General features: G+C 38.0%; 1 protein-coding gene across 4 annotated transcripts in view; it reads right to left on the reverse strand.

Moving 5' to 3' along the window:
* Positions 1 to 19,369, reverse strand: part of LOC117156507 (uncharacterized) — a 51,305-nt gene that overhangs the window by 27,810 nt on the left and 4,126 nt on the right. Inside the window, exon 1 of one of the 4 annotated variants that reach the window (XM_033333581.2) lies at positions 5,250 to 5,483. The exons of the other annotated variants lie outside the window; for them this stretch is intronic. Within the exon in view, the coding sequence (XP_033189472.1) occupies positions 5,250 to 5,468 (219 nt within the window). The 5' untranslated portion in view covers positions 5,469 to 5,483. Of the gene's footprint in view, positions 1 to 5,249; positions 5,484 to 19,369 lie in introns of those variants that run through there. 4 annotated transcript variants of the gene reach the window in all.

Below are 19,369 nucleotides of genomic sequence, written 5' to 3' on the forward strand. Positions count from 1 at the left end.
GAAAATCTACGTATAGCGAAGCTCACGGAGATATTAAAAATTAAACGAATTAGAAACTAAGGGCATTCTGTCCGGAGGAGTATTATATGAGGAAGAATATTAAGTCGAATTAGAAGCAGAGAAACGTCAGGAAACGGATAAGATCGACAATTATAGAAACTAGAACGCTGAAGTAAAATTTGAAATACGCTGTACCTATGCTACGATATATTGTATCGTGTTATCTATGCTACGTATCACGTTACATTATGTTGTTCCATGCTATGTTAGCTAGCTATATACATCGTGTTATATTCTGCTATAATTTATTATACAGGGTGGTTGGTAACTGGCGGTACAAGCGGAAAGGGGGTGATTCTACGCGAAAAAAGAAGTCGAAAATATAGAATACAAATTTTTCGTTCGAGGCTTTGTTTTCGAGAAAATCGACATTGAATTTTGGCTCGGTACGCCTGCACTTTATCGCGTCTCGTTATAACGGATCTCACTGTAGATCGTTGTCTCTATGGAAAAGTTAAAAGAAAAAAGAAAAAATTTGTATTCTATATTTTCGACTTCTTTTTTCCGCGTGTACCACCAGTTACCACCACCCTGTATAATAGTAAGGTTATGTGCACACTTCTACCTTCAATTATACAGGATGCTTGGTAACTGGTGGTACAAGCGGAAAGGGGGTGATTCTACGCGAAAAAAGAAGTCGAAAATATAGAATACAAATTTTTCGTTCGAGGCTTTGTTTTCGAGAAAATCGACATTGAATTTTGGCTCGGTACGCCTGCACTTTATCGCGTCTCGTTATAACGGATCTCACTGTAGATCGTTGTCTCGATGGAAAAATTAAAAAAAAAAATTTTTGTTCTATATTTTCGACTTCTTTTTTCGCGTAGAATCACCCCTTTTCCGCTTGTACCACCAGTTACCAACCACCCTGTATTACGCCGAAAATTATACCTTCACACTAACAGATATTGCACCAGGCTTTAAGCCGGACTACGATAAACAGAAAATAATAATAATAATAATATTTCTTGTATAAATCTAACGTTACAGAATCGAATAACAAACGTTTATTGAGAATTTCTGAAATTTCAAATTCGATACCCAGAATATAATCGTTCGTTGTCGTATCCTATTCCATTTTTTTTTTATCCACTATTCCCACGAATATGATCGTCGAGTGGAACGTAGAAAAAATATTCGAGGAGAACAAATTTCAACTTCTTATCTTATTATGTCGCTCTAAACTAACATGAAATACACACGCGCCTCTAATACGTCCGAACAGTTCCGTGACCAGCCGTGCATATACACTGTTGCTCGTGATTATTCGTACGACTTGAAAGGTCGTTGGACATCGCTTGAATAATTGAAATTTGAGACACGTAAACACGCACAATTTCTAACCAGCGATACAATCAGAGAACGATATTCTTTGTTCGAAGAAAGGTTCGTATATAGGTTTTAACAGTGGCAACGAACCATTATTTAACTTTTATGGCACGAGCCAAGTATTAAAGCTGCATTGTTCGAATAATTATGGCTGGTAATACAGTGGGACATAAGCATGTAATTTGAAGAGAGAGAGAGAGAGAATCGGCGGCGCGCCTCAGAATGAAAATACATAGGGAACAGAGAACATCTGTGTGTGTGTGTGTGTGTGTGTGTGTGTGTGTGTATGTGCGTGTGTTTCGTAACGAGCCACGCAATCGGATGCAACAATAATAAATTAAATAATTAATAGTAATCAGAGTTTGGATATAGGTAGGTTTATTAATAGTAATAGCAGGGGATAGGCTAATTGATAGTAATAACAATAAGTGTATGACATTCGTGTCGTACATTCGAATTAAAGATTAACAGAATCTTTTTCGCGCAAGGAGTAATTGGTATGATAATTTTAAAGCACATTTTCTTTAGGAAAAGATACTTTACGCTGTTGAAAAGTCACGTTGTTCGTTATACACAGGGTGTTCGCGTTGTTACTACCATTTTTCTCGTAAAGTATAAGGAAAAAATATTATCAATGATTCAAAGTGAACTAGATATTCACGAAAATATCTTCTCGACGAATGCAAAAATGCACGTGCATTTTGCGGTTCTATTATCTTTTTTTTAGTGGCAACCTTTTTCTTTTGGAGCGCGTTAAATCCTCTCGACATTCTACCTATTGGTTGGCAACTAAATTATTGCGGATTTGTCCATTAGGTGGTATTGACAAAATCCGCAATCACTTAGTTGCCAACCCAAAGCCATCAGTATAACATGGTCGAAGACCGATTAGTTCTAAAAGATGTTCTAACTTTAATTTCATGGAATTCGTCGTATCAAAGAAGAAGGAAATATTCTCGAGAATTAGAGTTAAAATCATTCACAACGATGATTTTCAATATTTTTATTTCTACTACCTTTTGCCTCGGTTTTCTCTACCATATAATAATTTTTTTTTTTTATTTATTTGTTGAAATTACAATCAATTCTCGCGTTGAGAATACCATATAATAATAACAAAGATAACTATAATAATAACAAGAATAACACTTTATATCACATCGTCGTTCACATTTTGCGCTATTTACGACGTTCACTGCTCGTGTATGAAAATTTCAAAGATATTGCGAACTTATATACAGGGTGGTTGGTAACTGGTGGTACAAGCGGAAAGGGGGTGATTCTACGCGAAAAAAGAAGTCGAAAATATAGAATAAAAATTTTTTTTTTAATTTTTCCATCGAGACAACGATCTACAGTGAGATCCGTTATAACGAGACGCGATAAAGTGCAGGCGTACCGAGCCAAAATTCAAAGTCGATTTTCTCGAAAACAAAGCCTCGAACGAGAAATTTGTATTCTATATTTTCGACTTCTTTTTTCGCGTAGAATCGCCCCCCTTCCGCTTGTACCACCAGTTACCAACCACCCTGTATAATTCGAGAAACGAGTCTTTTAACTCATCGTGTTACTCTGTCCTCTTCAGGATAAGAATTCAGGACACGGATTCATTCGACTTCAAATCAATTAAATCTAGATCTACGTGCGTGATAAATATTTCTTTTCACTTTCACGCCATTCGTTTCGTCTCTCTCGCTAGTACTACTGAAATTCGTTTTGGTTCACTAACCGACCGTTTTCTTTCCTGGAGTCGGCCAGTACGCGCCACGTGTTTCGTGCTTTCACTCGTTAAGCGATCGCATTTTTCCTTCTTCCTTTTCCTTTATTTTTTTTTTCTTTCTTTCTCTTTTACTTTTTTACTTGTTATGACGTAAGATGTTTTATGGAAAAAGTTTTCAATCGCGATCGTTCGTTTGCCAATCGAACTACCATAATTATCTATCCATCGAACTATAATCAGATTTATATCAGATTTGTATGGCTTTACAAGAGATTCGAATGCAAATAATATGAAAAAGATATCCAAAGTAAATAAAGTACTCTTTATTATTATCATTTATTCTCTTCGTCCATTTCTTTTTGGATTTCAGTAATACCGCTCGTTGCAAAACATCGAGCTTACTTGTGCCAAACTTGTAAATCAAAGTTTACAACCTGAAACCTAAATCCTAGAACCTAGTTACCCAATCTGTGGCGACATTCTTTCGGTAATACGCAAATTATAGCGCTTGCTATAGTACCTGGTAGGCAAAACAATTTTCAATGTAATTTCAATTCTCTTAATTGTTATTCTCAGAACAATAAAGTTGCAGAAAAATTCGCAGTAAAAGTACAAATAGTAGGACAGAAGATGAAAATAGTAGGACAACCGTATCTGATATGGGACACCGTAATATCTCGACAAGTGTTTTTTTTTTTTTTTTTTTTTTAATATTTCACATTCACAATTTATCCAATTTGGACATTTGGTAGAATTTTTTAGCTATTTGATTATCACGTGGGTGGCTACCCCCAGCGGGGTACCATTTGTCTCGACAAGTGACTAACAAAATTAACAGGCAATGGCGTAAAACGAAACATCGTGCAAGCCCGAGCTTCGCTCGCAAACCTGTCGTTGTCGTATAAAGCGTATAAAAGTTTTTCAAAGACAAACAGCGAATTCTTTGAACCAAGACAAATTGAGAAATATTACTTTTACATGATTTATCATCGAATTTTCTCTGCGACTGAGAGATATTTCTTTTTTCACGAATTTGGACTACGTCGACGCATAAGCTTCCTTTTCCTCCTGAAAAGCTCGTTTCTCAGCACTCGCAGTCTTTTCTATGCTCTTCGACCGTATCCCCGAAGACGGGACAGTCAACAGGTATTTAAACCTAACCGAAATATTCCATGCAATGATACCACTACTATAGAGATCAGAATTATAGCGATCTTTATTTAGCTCGTTTCGATTTACATTTCGATTCGGTACACATTTATCGAATTATGTAGATGCCACGACCTTTCGCCATCTTTCGCGCAACTTGAATATTCGACTCCTTGCAGAACCTGTCGGGTTTCTCGGCGAGAAACTTTTCCATAGGATTTTTTAATCAGCCAAAGACATAAAAATCCGAACGAACTTGTCTAGCAGCATTTAACAAGCGCGTAATATTTCGTTAAAAATGAACGAGCATATTTAAAGACACTTTGAGTGGCATTTTTTAGCCTGATACGTTCGAAGACAATTTGCCCGGTTCAGAGGTAACAAAATTTCTAATTTTATTAAATTCCTTCGAAATCCGAACGAACTTTCCAACCAATCGATATTATATCTAATACATCGATAAGAATACTACTCGAGCGTGCAACGTAAAAACACCTTCATCGCGTTTCGTTTACAACATTCATTACTTTTTTTACCGTTTCATTTATCGGTAGTCAATACTTTTATGGGATACCGCAGCAAGTACGTAAGAGCGAATTCGTCAATGTTATCTCTTCGCCAACAGTTGCAAGATGAGAGCAAAGTGTCGATATGTCGAGTGGCAACTAAGTGATTGCGGATTTTCTCATTAGGTGGTAATGACAAAACCCGCAATCACTTAGTTGCCGAACACAACATAATAACATCGAATATCTACGAAAGAATAGAGAAACGAGGATGTTGAACGATTGAAAGTTTCCACGGAGGAAGATTGTTCGGACAGGTGCACGCATATAACCCGATAAACTGTAGCTGCAAATTAGAGCGGCGAACGCATAGTCGAATTAATCCAATTTGCCAGAGTCTGTAACGAGATTTGCACGTGCTGGAGGGACGGGCGATAATATAAACTCGATCGTCGGAAACCGGTCTGAAGGGGATTAAAACTTACGGCCTGCTTCGTCGTGGTCTTCGCAGAGGAATCTCCGGCTGACAAATAATTCCACTTCTTACGAATAAATTCCTTCTTTTCGAAGTTTGTCCGCGGCTCGACGAGCAGCAACCGTTCAAATAATTGCGTCTGGCGTTGAAACGTCGAAGGAGAATGAGACGTTCGGTCGGACGGAAATTGCCGCTCGTTTCTCCCCCGCGGCACTGATAATCCTAGCATAATCTACTGCTTATACGTACGACGTGATTTCGACATCACGCGAACCACAAATACCACGCGACACTCGCTAGGTTCTTCGAACTAATGGGTTGGCACCTAAGTGATCGCGGGTTTTGTCATTAGGTGGTAATGACAAATCCCGCGATCGCTTAGTTGCCAACCCAATAGATTTTTATAATTCCATGTTTACGTGAAGTTTCCTATTCACGATATACACGGTGGTTGGTAACTGGTGGTACAAGCGTAATGGGGGTGATTCTACGCGAAAAAAGAAGTCGAAAATATAGAATAAAAATTTTTCGTTCGAGGCTTTGTTTTCGAGAAAATCGACTTTGAATTGTCGCTCGGTACGCGTGCGGTACGTTATAACGGATCTCACTATTTTTACTCGCGACTATATACAGGGTGGTTGTTAACCGGTGGTACAAGCGGAAAGGGGACGATTCTACGCGAAAAAAGAAGTCGAAAATATAGAATACAAATTTTTTTTTTAATTTTTCCATCGAGACAACGATCTACAGTGAGATCCGTTATAACGAGACGCGATAAAGTGCAGGCGTACCGAGCGACAATTCAAAGTCGATTTTCTCGAAAACAAAGCCTCGAACGAAAAATTTGTATTCTATATTTTCGACTTCTTTTTTCGCGTAGAATCACCCCCTTTCCGCTTGTACCATTACCAATGACCCTGTATACGAGCAGAGAAACGAAACTTGTGTAAGCTGAAATTATTTCAGTCGTTGAACGGTGTAAGGAACATACCACGCTCATTGTTTTTTCGACCAATCGCGGAGAGACGCACTCGCGAGGAGAGACGTCAACGAGAGTCTGCAGGACCTTAGCAAGCAAATTAATGGGATTTATGACGGGTACTTAGGCTATTGAGGGTACGTTGTAAGGATGAGCGGGCATCTGGTGTCCGGCTGGCCCGCGGTATATGGCCTGGTCTAGGTAGACGGTCGCCCGATGTAAAACTCATGTTTCTTGTTTATTAAACGTTCAGACTTGCAAAAATGTACGAACATCGACAAAGATCTTATGCACTAACAGGCAAAAATAGAGGAAATGTTTTCTAATTAAAAGTCTATGTTTCTTAATTTATAGTACGCATACTTCGTTTCGATACTTTCATTTTGCATACTTTTGCACGAAAGTTTTACACGTTCGATGCACATGTTGCATAGCGAGCGTAAGTTTGTACGTATCCAGCGAACTTTTATTTTGTCTTAACTATTATATCGTTATATTTATATTATATTATATTATTTTGTCTTACTTTGTACCTGTAAATAATTTCTTTAAAACAGTCGAGCAGGAGAACTCACGCAGGACAATTCCATGAAATAGAAACTTATATTGGCTTGGAAACTAAGTGACCGCGGGTTCTGTCGTTACTACCTAATGACAAAATCCGCAATCACTTAGTTGCCAATAGAAAAGTTCGAGAAGTTTCAAGGTAAGCGAAGAAGACTCGTACGGCCACTGATTAACAACGAGCATCGAGAGAATGTTATTTTAGAAGATCAAAATGATATTCCCGAAAGAACCTAAACCCACTCTTTGTGCACGTAATACCAGACTTTCTCTGATCATTTGTTCCCAACTTAACTTACACGTTACACAAGAATTACCTAAATAAATGGTCCGCGATTGCGCCACTTTCTCCACTTTGAAAAGAACTTTGCTGCTGATTCGATCGACTATCTAACGTTATTTGTCACCGTAACTTCTACCTAATCTGATCGATGTCACTGGCGAGAAACTTTAGGCTAGTTGGCTGTACGTACAGTCAGACGTACGATTCTTCGTCCATCCTTTAAAGCAGAATAACTTTGTTGGAATTGGGCCAAACGATTTTTTGGGGCCAGTTAGAAGGATCAGTTTACCGGACGACGCGTCTGGAAAGAGTTTGGAGAAAATTACGAATCGATGGAAATCGCGATGGACGAAGACCACTTTTTGCGACTTCTTTGTTCGAGCTTGTAACGAAAACTTCAAAAATACGTTTTGAAGATTTATGCTCATCTGCAAGATTATGCACATTTATGCTGAAAATATTTCATTGGGATCGGTCAACGCTGTTGCTGATCGTCTACCTAGCCGTTGATTTCAACAAACGATTAAAAATGATGGAAATCGAGGTTCAGCCACGTTTTCCACTTATTTCCACTGGTAGAACAACCTCTGGTCGATTACTTACTGCAGTCCGGACTTTAGCCACGTTCAAGCATAGTTGATAAATCGGCCAACTAGATTTTCTAATTAATTTTCTGACTAAGCGGACGAGCGAAGAAATTGCTTTAGATTGCTATGTTTGCACGAGCAATCGTCTTACGCCTGCTTGAACGTGTTATCAGGTCGCACTCGGTATATCGCGACACGAATCTTCGAAATTTTCCGTGTCATCCTCTGTACAGTTAGCTATGGAACGCTGGTTTAATGTAGGTACGGATAAAAATCCAAAGGAGTGGCCAGCTGAAAGTCCCGCAACGTTAACGGGAGCTTCATCCTTGCGATAACCAAGCAATTAAAAACAAATTTAACTTCGTTCCGTGCGACACAAAGCGAATAGGAGGACAGTCTGGTAATAATTGGTTGTCACAATAACGAATCGTCTAGCCGTTACTAACGAGACGCCACGTTTGTTAATTGTTTCCTCCGTGCATCCGTTCTCCGTACTTTTGCTCGTTTTGTTAAACGTTCTGTGCTGTCCCCCCTCCCCACACCAATGTATTTTTATCTGCCACTTGATCACAAGACTCGCAAACACTCTACGATGAAATACTAATTGATCGTGTTGATGATGTTCTCTTTCGTGGGTAGCAATATTTTATACGAGTCACTTATATGTTAAGGAACCCGACTGCAAATTTTTATCCGCTAACGAATAACGGGAGGAAATTAATTTGTGGCAGTTTGGCCACAAATTGGCCAGGCCAATTAAGATCAAACCAATGTTGTTTGTAAGTGACGAATCAATTAATAAGCTCAGATCAAATAAGGTCAAGTCGATCAATTTACAAAATCAATTCATCAGCTGAAACAAATCAATTTGCAAGTGGCGAATCGATTAATAAGCTCAAATCGATAAATTTATAGGCGTCGAATCAATTAATTCAAATCTATCAATTCAAAAGTACCAAATGGATTAACGAGCTTAAATGAATTAATAAGCTCAAATCAATCAGTTTACGACTGCCGAATCAATTAATAAGCTCAAATAGATCAATTTGTAGGTGTTGTATCAATTAATAAGCTCAAATCAATCAATTCACGACCCACAAAACAATTAAAAAGTTTAAATAGATCAATTTGTAGGTGGCCAATCAATTAACAAGCTCGAATCAATCGATTTATAAGTGTCGAATCAATTATTATACTCAAATCTATCAATTCAAAAGTACCAAGTGACTTAACGAGCTCAACCGAATTAATAAGCTCAAATCAATCAATTCACGACCCACAAAACAATTAATAAGCTTAAATAGATCAATTTATAGGTGTCGAATCAATTAATAAGCTCGAATCAATCAATTTATAGGCGCCGAATCAATTATTATACTCAAATCTATCAATTCAAAAGTACCAAATGGATTAACGAGCTCAAACGAATTAATAAGCTCAAATCAATCAATTCGCGACTCACAAATCAATTAATAAGCTTAAATAGATCAATTTATAGGTGTCGAATCAATGATTATACTCAAATCTATCAATTCAAAGGTACGAAATGGATTAACGAGCTCAAACGAATTAATAAGCTGCAATCAATCAATTTACGATTGCCAAATCAATTACTCAACTCAAATCAATCAATCTAGAACTTCCAAATCAATTACTAAGCTCAAATCCATCAATTTGCAAGTTCCAAATCAATTACTGCACTCAAATCGATCAATTGAGAAGTGACAAATCAATTACCATGCTGAAATCGATCAATTTCCACGTGCAAAGTCAACGTTTCAGACAAACCTTTTTTTTTCCTTCGATAGGCTTCGTTTTTCACACATCTGTCCAAACATACGTACCCCTAATCGTACTCGTAACGTACTCCTAAAATGACGCGATTATACAACAAGTGTATAAATAAATTTGAAGCTTCCATATTGGGAATTTTTGATATATACAGGATGGGTCACGTAATAGTTTCCGGTTGCAACTCCGTTGCCAGTGCAGTCACGAAAAAATATCAAAGAGAAAAGTCGAATGGTTCAAAGAGTACTATGTCCGCACGACCACGCTTCTGTAGGCGTACAATGATGCACGTGCAATCAACTAGTGCATTATTTTTTTAAATGAATATGCATATTTTTTTTACATAGGTAGATTCTCCTTTAGTCGATCCACGACGTAAAAAAGTATCGGGAATGCAATGGTAAAAAAAATTATTAATCGTCGAAATATTAAAAAAAAAGATAAATACAGCTTATTAAAGGAAGATGCTTAAATTAAAAAAAAAACGCTCGTGGGATTTTCGTAACTGTCGTCTTTGATCTGTCCGCTCATGACAAAAACGTCTATGTATTTATTCGTTATTTAAAAAACAAGATTTGTTTAGATCCTTTAAATTCTATTGGAAAATTAAAACAGTGGATAATACTGATTAACCGCTGTTTGAGATGTTTACGATATAACGGAGAAGCTTTTGAGCATCTTCTTCAATAAGGACATATCTTTTGAAATATCTCGACGATTAATAATTTTTTTGCCACCGTATATCTTTTATACCCCGATATCTTTTTGCGTATAATGATGGCAGGAATCTATCTACGTGTAAAAAAAAATATGCATTTGCATTTAAGAGAAATGATACAATCGTCCATCTCATATGCACCACATTATACTTCTTAAAAAATCACGCTCCTACGGACGTCCTACGTACTCTTCGAAGCGTTCGTCTTTCTCCTTTGACACTCTTTTGTAACTGCTCTGGTAACGGAGTTATAACCTCAAACTATCGGTCCATACATCGACCTAACACCGTCGGAAGAATGTCGTTAAAAATACAAAATTATCGCGAGAAATATATAGAAACAGCAGTCGATCATCCGGACTAGGTTTAACCTAACCCAATAATAGGATTAACCTAACCTGACTTAGCACGACGATTGATGTAAATGTGCATACACAGATATAAATCCATTTGCAAATAAAAACAATGTCTCTGAACGATGTCCAATCGAATCAATACGCGTCTCCTCTTCTCGTTACAAAGTTTGACGATCCTTTGGATTTAACCTAACCCAACAATACGGTTAACCTAACCTGACTTAGCACGACGATTGATGTAACTGTGCACACACAGATACAAATCCATTTGCAAATAAAAACAATGTCTCTGAACGATGTCCAATCGAATCAATAGGCGTCTCCTCTTCTCGTTACAAAGTTTGACGATCCTTTAGATTTAACCTAACCCACCAATACGGTTAACCTAACCTGACTTAGCACGACGATTGATGTAACTGTGCATATACAGATACAAATCCATTTGCAAATAAAAACAATGTCTCTGAACGATGTCCAATCGAATCAATACGCGTTTCCTCTTCTCGTTACAAAGTTTGACGATCCTTTGGATTTAACCTAACCCAACAATACGGTTAACCTAACCTGACTTAGCACGACGATTGATGTAACTGTGCATATACAGATACAAATCCATTTGCAAATAAAAACAATGTCTCTGAACGATGTCCAATCGAATCAATACGCGTCTCCTCTTCTCGTTACAAAGTTTGACGATCCTTTAGATTTAACCTAACCCAACAATACGGTTAACCTAACCTGACTTAGCACGACGATTGATGTAACTGTGCATATACAGATACAAATCCATTTGCAAATAAAAACAATGTCTCTGAACGATGTCCAATCGAATCAATACGCGTTTCCTCTTCTCGTTACAAAGTTTGACGATCCTTTGGATTTAACCTAACCCAACAATACGGTTAACCTAACCTGACTTAGCACGACGATTGATGTAAATGTGCACACACAGATACAAATCCATTTGCAAATAAAAACAATGTCTCTGAACGATGTCCAATCGAATCAATACGCGTCTCCTCTTCTCGTTACAAAGTTTGGCGATCGATCCTTTACAGGAAACAAATGACAAGAATACCGATACAAAGATAGAAAGTAGTAAGGTCTTCTTGGAAACGTAAAGGTGACTTTTAGACATCGATCTGAACAACACCGGTGCTAACAATATTAAAAGAAACTATTATTGGTGTATCATTGACTATCGGCTGCGACTATAAATAGAATATGTTCATCCGTTAATGTCATGTGGCTTTCTATTACAAGCGATCGATGGATCTATGAAAGAGGAAGAGTTCGCGAAAATCGCTCCAACATCTGGCAAGACCCAACACCGGAGAGAAACGCATAAAAGCCTAAAGCAAAAGTATATAATTTGCCGCGTCTCGACACACACGGTTCTTGCTATAGTCGTGTCTCTATAATAACTCGTAATGTATATGTTTCTGAAAGCGAAAGCTTCTAATGCAAAACGGCCGGTCACGCTTGCGTTCGTGCAAAACCGGTGAGAAAGCAAGGACTCGCTTTCCTCGCTGTTTATTAAAGCGCCACACTATGCTCGATAAATCCTGATTTTTGCAGCTTGGTCAAATAATTAATCCTATCCACGCCTATCCAAGCCGATCTAAGTGAAACAGCAGATTCGAAAGAGAAAACCTATAGAAAACGATCGTTCTCCAACGCTACAATTATTATCGTCTTTCGACCAGTTAATTGCGTTTCGCGAGTATACGCGTCGGACAAAAACTTTATCTCACCGTGTTTCATTCGTCGCCATTTGTATCTGTTTACCCACTCAACCTAACCTAACAATAGGGTTAACCTAATCTGACTTAGCACGACGATTTACGTAACTGTGCATACACAGATGCATGGTCCTAAGCCCATGAGAAATGTCTAAAACTAAATTCCGCGGCTAACTGGTTAATATTGGGTTGGCAACTAAGCGATTGCGGATTTTATCGATACCATCTATTGACAAAATCCGCGATCACTTAGTTGCCAACCCAATAGGTGTAATATTATGGATGTGTGATGATAATATATACAGGGTGCGACAGAAAATTAGAACAAAATATGGAGTAAACTTTTGTCGGTGAAGGTTCAGTTTTCGAGAAAATCGACCTTGAAAATTTATCAAGTATATTGAAACGTGGCTGTATATCTATATACAGGGTGGTTGGTAACTGGTGATACAAGCGGAAAGGGGGTGATTCTACGCGAGAAAAGAAGTCGAAAATATACAATAAGATTTTTTTTTTAATTTTTCCATCGAGACAACGATCTACAGTGAGATCCGTTATAACGAGACGCGATAAAGTGCCCGCGTACCGAGCCAAAATTCAAAATCGATTTTCTCGAAAACGAAGCCTCGAACGAAAAATTTTTATTCTATATTTTCGACTTCTTTTTTCGCGTAGAATCACCCCCTTTCCGCTTGTACCACCAGTTACCAATCACCCTGTATATAGAATAGCAGACGAAAGAACAACGAAAGGACAAGCGATGGAACAGAGGTACAATTTTACAAAATAGAACTGTAACTGACAAAAGCAGCGATGTAATCGAGAAAAGCTGCACGACTGTTACCGATATAGTACGAAATATTTCGCGCAGGGATCGATTCAAGGAACATCGCGAAGTAGCTTTCTCGAAAAAATTAACTTTCAACATTTTCGTCCACTAGGAAAAGAATAACATTCGATGAATTCAACCGTATGAAATGAAGTTCACGCGTTACATATTGTTAGACGTCCTAGAAAGAATAATTAATGAAATGTCGATCATTTTCATTTGTCTTTCGTTGCAGTGTGCAGAGCGAGCTAGGTGAAGTTGTCAACCCCCAAGGGTAAATTTGTACAAAAGCCAAACAGTACTTTACTACTACTACTACTATTACTCTACGATACTGCTTTGTCCAATCGAAATCTTTGTTTGTCCACTCTTCAAAAAAAAAAAAAAAAAAAGGATCACCAAATGAAAGTTGAAAAAAGTTTCACATCGGTGCCCTATGAACTTCTCCGTTGACTTTTAAATGCCATACGACCGCCCACGATTTAACCACATTTGTCTACGAAAAATTTTCGTTCTGCTACGCTGCAAATAAAAATAGTCAGCTCTTTCATTAATTTTCATCTGACGATAACTCTTTTTCGAGGAGAGGACGAACGAAAATTCGTAAAAACCTGGACAAATCTCAACCCACTTAAAAATCAAAGAGAAGCTTCATGGGCCAACACCGAGGTGAAATATTTTTCATTTTCGTTTGGTGATCACTTTTTCTCTTTTTAAAGACAGACGAAGGAAGATGTTAATTCGCCAAATGTGGTCAAATTTTTGTTTGGTTTGGTTTTAACAACCAATACACCTTTCTGTCTTTAAAATCTTTAATTCTCGTCTTATGGAGACATTTCGAACGTTATAATCGTCGTTGTTTGATCATTTCGCAGTTGCACTTTCCATTAAATGGAAAATCACCAGCGATGCCCATTACTCCTTCTTTCCCACCCTTTACCCTTCAGTTTCAAACTTCCTTTTGTCTGTAGTCGGCTATTTGACGCCGAAAGCGTTGCGACCGCATCGAGCGTACAAGGTTCTGCATCGAAAGCAGCTTGTGTCAGCAATAACGTTCGAGGCAATCACGATCTATTTTTGCCATGTTCGAAATGATCGGCTACACGTGAAAATCACGCACGCGTCAGGGCCACCTGCGACTTTATCGTCGATTAAAGCGAATTCGTAAACCCTCGTTTCCTTTCTTTATTGGAAACTGGATCAAGCACAACTTATCTCGCTGATCGATTTCACAAGTTAAAGCGCCAACGACCCATAAGAAGACGACTATACCGTGAACGTTTATGCATGGCAAGTTTATTTATTTGTAGGAAATTCTGAAAGTGCAAAATCGTAGTCGATGCGTGTATAATGTGAACAGATATGTATGTCAGTTATTTATTAATTATTATTATTATTCTGATATTATGATTATATATTATACAGGGTGGTTGGTAACCGGTGGTACAAGCGGAAAGGGGGTGATTTTACGCGAAAAAAGAAGTCGAAAATATAGAATAAATATTTTTTTTTTAATTTTTCCATCGAGACAACGATCTACAGTGAGATCCGTTATAACGAGACGCGATAAAGTGCGCGCGTACCGAGCCAAAATTCAAAGTCGATTTTCTCGAAAACGAAGCCTCGAACGAAAAATTTGTATTCTATATTTTCGACTTCTTTTTCCGCGTAGAATCACCCCCTTCCCGCTTTTACCACCAGTTACCAACCACCCTGTATAATATTATTATGGTAGTTATTTACCAATGATCTAAAAACTGAGCTTGGTTCTTCTTCGTAAATTAGAAAAAATAAATCACGACTAGAACATAGCTAAAGACACGAAACATGAACTTGCAAATAAATACGATGAGAGGAAAATGTCTGGTTTCTCAAACTCTTTGATCGTCTCTGTTCTATCTTTAGATACTTGCATATGGAAAAATAAGTACCTATAATACGCAGAAAGTGTGTAAAGTATTCAAGGTATTAGGTTGTCCCGAAAGTTTCTCTGGTTTTATAAGAAACAACAGATACAGCACATCTTTTGTTTCGTATTATTCTATCGAACTACGTATGATCGTAATAATATCGGCTTGGCAACTAAGTGATTGCGGATTTTGTCGTTAGGTGGTATCGACAAAATCCGCAATCACTTAGTTGCCATGCCAATAGAAACAGAAGAAAACGCATCGTACGTAATTCAGTAAAAATAATATAAAACGAAAAGTATCATGTATCTATCGTTTCTTTATGAAACCAAAGAAACCTTCGCGACAACCTAATACTTTGAATACTTTACACACTTTCTGCGTATTATAGGTACATAATAGAAATACTAGGTATAATACATTAATAGGAAAGGTACATTAATAGAAATATTAAATAGAATTCTCGTAATATTTGAAAGTTGAAACCAATTGCTGTTCCAGTACCTCGTTACTTGTTCCCACAAAAATAATTCCCCCTTAGTCGTATTTATTTACGAAAATACGAGTAACCATCTTCCATCCAATTGCTAATTGCAAAAATTCGCGAAGAAAACGTTCGCGAAACGATAACCAACGCGTAACTTTGGAAACCGTCTGACGACGAGTAGAGACCACGCTCGAGTTAAAATATCGAACGTTACCGGCTCTACAAAGCTGAATTACGTAACGAAACAAGGAAACTGAGAACTTTGGAGCCGACCATACTTCGTCCGACTCGGCGAACGAAACGATTCGCGAACCAACGATCATTGCGAAACAAAGTGGATATCTGTGGCGAGATTTCGCGATTCCGCGAGCTCGGCTCATCGGATCGATACAAACGATCATCGAGGTCGGCTGCTGGAGGATGCATTAATTACCAGTTTCCTGTTTTCGTTCGCTGAACCATCCGATCTTTAACGTGGCGCGATGGCCTTGTCGCCGCGGCGCGGCTGGAAAACGCGTCGCTTTTCAACTGGTATCGATGTAACGCGATCCGTAAATGCGATTTTCACTGGGATTACGCTTTCATGGCGCACGGTAACGCGAGTATCTTTCAATCAGCGGGCGGAAATTTCTACGCGGAATACGGCGACAGAGGAGAGACTGTTGATTAGGTAGTTCCGGCGGAGATCGAATCAAACGTTCGAATTGAAGAGTGTGGCGCGAATTGGAAAAAAGAAGCAGAATTGCAGGTAATCCGGTTGATATAGATCAGAGAGGGAAGCGAAAGAGCTTCGGAAAGAGCGAAATTGGCCGTATGATACGCGAAACAGACGGTTAGCTATGTCCGCTGGAATTCTGTTTATCCGAACTTTGTTCGTCGCATCAACTTACATCATTCGATTAATATTTTACTATGCAAGTTTTACAAATTGCTAGTACGTGTTTAATATCTACTGGAATATCTAGCGAAATCGATTGTTTTTTAATTAATTTCTTGTCCTCGTGATTAGCCTTCTCTGTGGCCAGCTGTTTAGTACGTATATTTGTATGTAGGGATTTTCGAGAAAAATTGACGATGAATTTTATTATAGAAATATGGTTTTATAATAATAAATGAAGATAATAAAAGAAATATATTCTTTGCGGAATTATTCGAATAATAGTACGAAGAATTTTTCGTTATCGCGTAATCGTTTACGAGCGTACAGGGTGGTTGGTAACTGGTGGTACAAGCGGAAAGGGGGTGATTCTACGCGTAAAAAGAAGTCGAAAATATAGAATAAACATTTTTCGTTCGAGGCTTTGTTTCCGAGAAAATCGACTTTGAATTTTGGCTCGGTACGCCTGCACTTTATCGCGTCTCGTTATAACGGATCTCGCTGTAGATCGTTGTCTCGATGGAAAAATTAAAAAAAAAATCTTATTGTATATTTTCGACTTCTTTTCTCGCGTAGAATCACCTCCTTTCCGCTTGTATCGCCAGTTACCAGCCACCCTGTATACAGATACAATTCTTAGTATTAATTTATCAGACGAATAATCTAGCAAGTAACGATAAACTTTCTAATCCGCCGTTTCGAGGAAAGTTAATTATAAAAGTCAACATTACAATAAATGGATAACATAATTCTACCGTGGCTATTCGATTAAATTTTTATTCCGATGAATTTTTAACACGAATAATTGCTTGCTCGAATAAATACTCGTTCGACTGAATATTTATATTTGTTCATCGGTGGTGAATAAAATTTCATTCTCTATCTTTATTCGTTATAAAATTCTGCCCAACACTGTTTCAGAATACGCGTTCGTGTAACCGAATATACGGCCGAGCGTAGTTCGAATAATTCGATCATTTACGAGTTCGTATATCAACCGACGGTAAACAAAAACTGGTTTGTAGAAACGAAGTTCTACCGTATCTTCTACCACCATATTATAGTTCTCTCTATATCGAGCAACTTCTGTTCATAAAGTTTTTTTATATCTTCAAAAACAACGAAGATAGTCAAGCGTTAATTCTTGCCACCCTGTATACAGGGTGTCCACGCCATCGCCAGCTAACGTTCTTCTCGCAAACGATAAATACGAGGAAAAAATGAGAAAGGAACGAAACAAATGGTTGAAAGTGAACTGCACGCTCGCTCTCGTCGTTCTACGAAAAAAAAAGGATTAGGCTAACGCGGTCGAAAATTGATTATTCGAAAGGTAGTTCAACTTCAATTTTATAAAATTTGTCGGACAAGATCGGTAAGACGAAGACATAGATACAAACGACATGTAGAAAATTAAAGTTAGAATATCTTCTGAATTAATCCGAGTTGTTAATTAAGTTTACACTAAGTTTTCGACAATGTTATTCTTTTCTCGTAGAACGACAAGAGGGTTCGATGATACGCAAGAAGAACGGGAAGATCGCATCGTTTAAAAAGAACGTTGATTTTTGCGCTTGTGAAGAAGATATTATCGTTATTCGTCGAATTTCCTCTTTCATTTCCTCCTCGTACTCATCGTTGGGCGAAAAAACGCCAACTACTAGTCACGTGAACACCCTGTATACGAAAGTGAAATTCTATCCATTGGAACGAAAAAGCCACGAAACAGAGGTGGAAGAAGCGAAGAATTTGTTCAATTAGCGCGTAACTTACGATAGCTTCGGGATCGAGAAAAAGAGAATATAAACAAGCGGCAGAGACACGTGACAGCGTAACGCGATTTTGCGATAATTGGCGAGGTACATAAATTACCGTGATTAAGTAAGTACCGCGTCTTTCTCATAGCCAGCCGATGTTTCGTGTCGATAAGAAAGGAAAGCAAAGGAATAAGTATACGATAGAGAGATCTCGCGATGCGCTGCTGCCGTGCGCTATTGTTTATTGTCCACGCTGGAGAGATAGCCGAAAGAAGAGTCTTGTTTCCTTTCACTTGCACTCGCGTCATGGATAAAGAAACACCAATCGTGACTAGCGAATACGATAGACTCTGCATTGACCGTGTGTCGCGGAAACGGGATAAAAACCTGCTTATTCAAATAAGGTCTGAATGGATAACGTCGATCTTCGTGCGAAATAAAACGCGAATACAGGGTGTCTCGGTAATCTTAGTGACGCTACGTGTGAAAATAAATTGAAGATAGATGGAATGGAATTCCTTTCTCGCGCGGCGCTTGCTTTTCGATAATATCGAATTTCAAACTTTATCGTTCGTTTATCGTTGAACGTTTGGAAATTTCGCTAGCACAGTTGCAACGAGACAGCATCGTGATTTCGTATATTGGTGAAATTTGAGAACAATCGGAGAATATATATAGAAATTGCAAGATATTTTTATTGCAAACGTGTATTTCATAAAGAATTAGTATACAGCGTGAATAGCAATGTTAAGCGTACAATGAGCGTTAAGTTAGGTTAGGTTAAATGTAATCCCACTGAATATCGAGGCTTATTATTCTTCTTCCTGTAACTGCGTTTGTTTACCGGACAAAATGCGTGACAAAATTTCTTATACGATATTCGTAGTGATTATAAACTTAAACGGGTATCGATATTCTTCGAGCTGACGACTCTCATAGAAACACACTCGTAGCTCACAAAAAAGACTATTTTAGTTGTTCTTAAGTTAATCGAGCCTTACCTGCTGATATCCGTACGTGTCAACAATGGTTGATTTATATGGCTGATAAAGTTTACTGATGCAACAGATAACTGTCTCTTTAAACGCTTTTGCGATCTCCGTGAAATATTATATACTTTCACTAAATCAAAATTCACTAAACGAGTCTCGTTAATTTCTACATACATTTCCAGATCTGTTCGAAACTCTACCAACAAGATCATGATAGCGACGCCGACGGCGCTAATAGAAATTTCCAAATGTTTCGTACAA

Source organism: Bombus vancouverensis, chromosome 4 (genome assembly GCF_051014615.1).
Source record: "Bombus vancouverensis nearcticus chromosome 4, iyBomVanc1_principal, whole genome shotgun sequence".
NCBI lineage: Eukaryota > Metazoa > Arthropoda > Insecta > Hymenoptera > Apidae > Bombus > Bombus vancouverensis.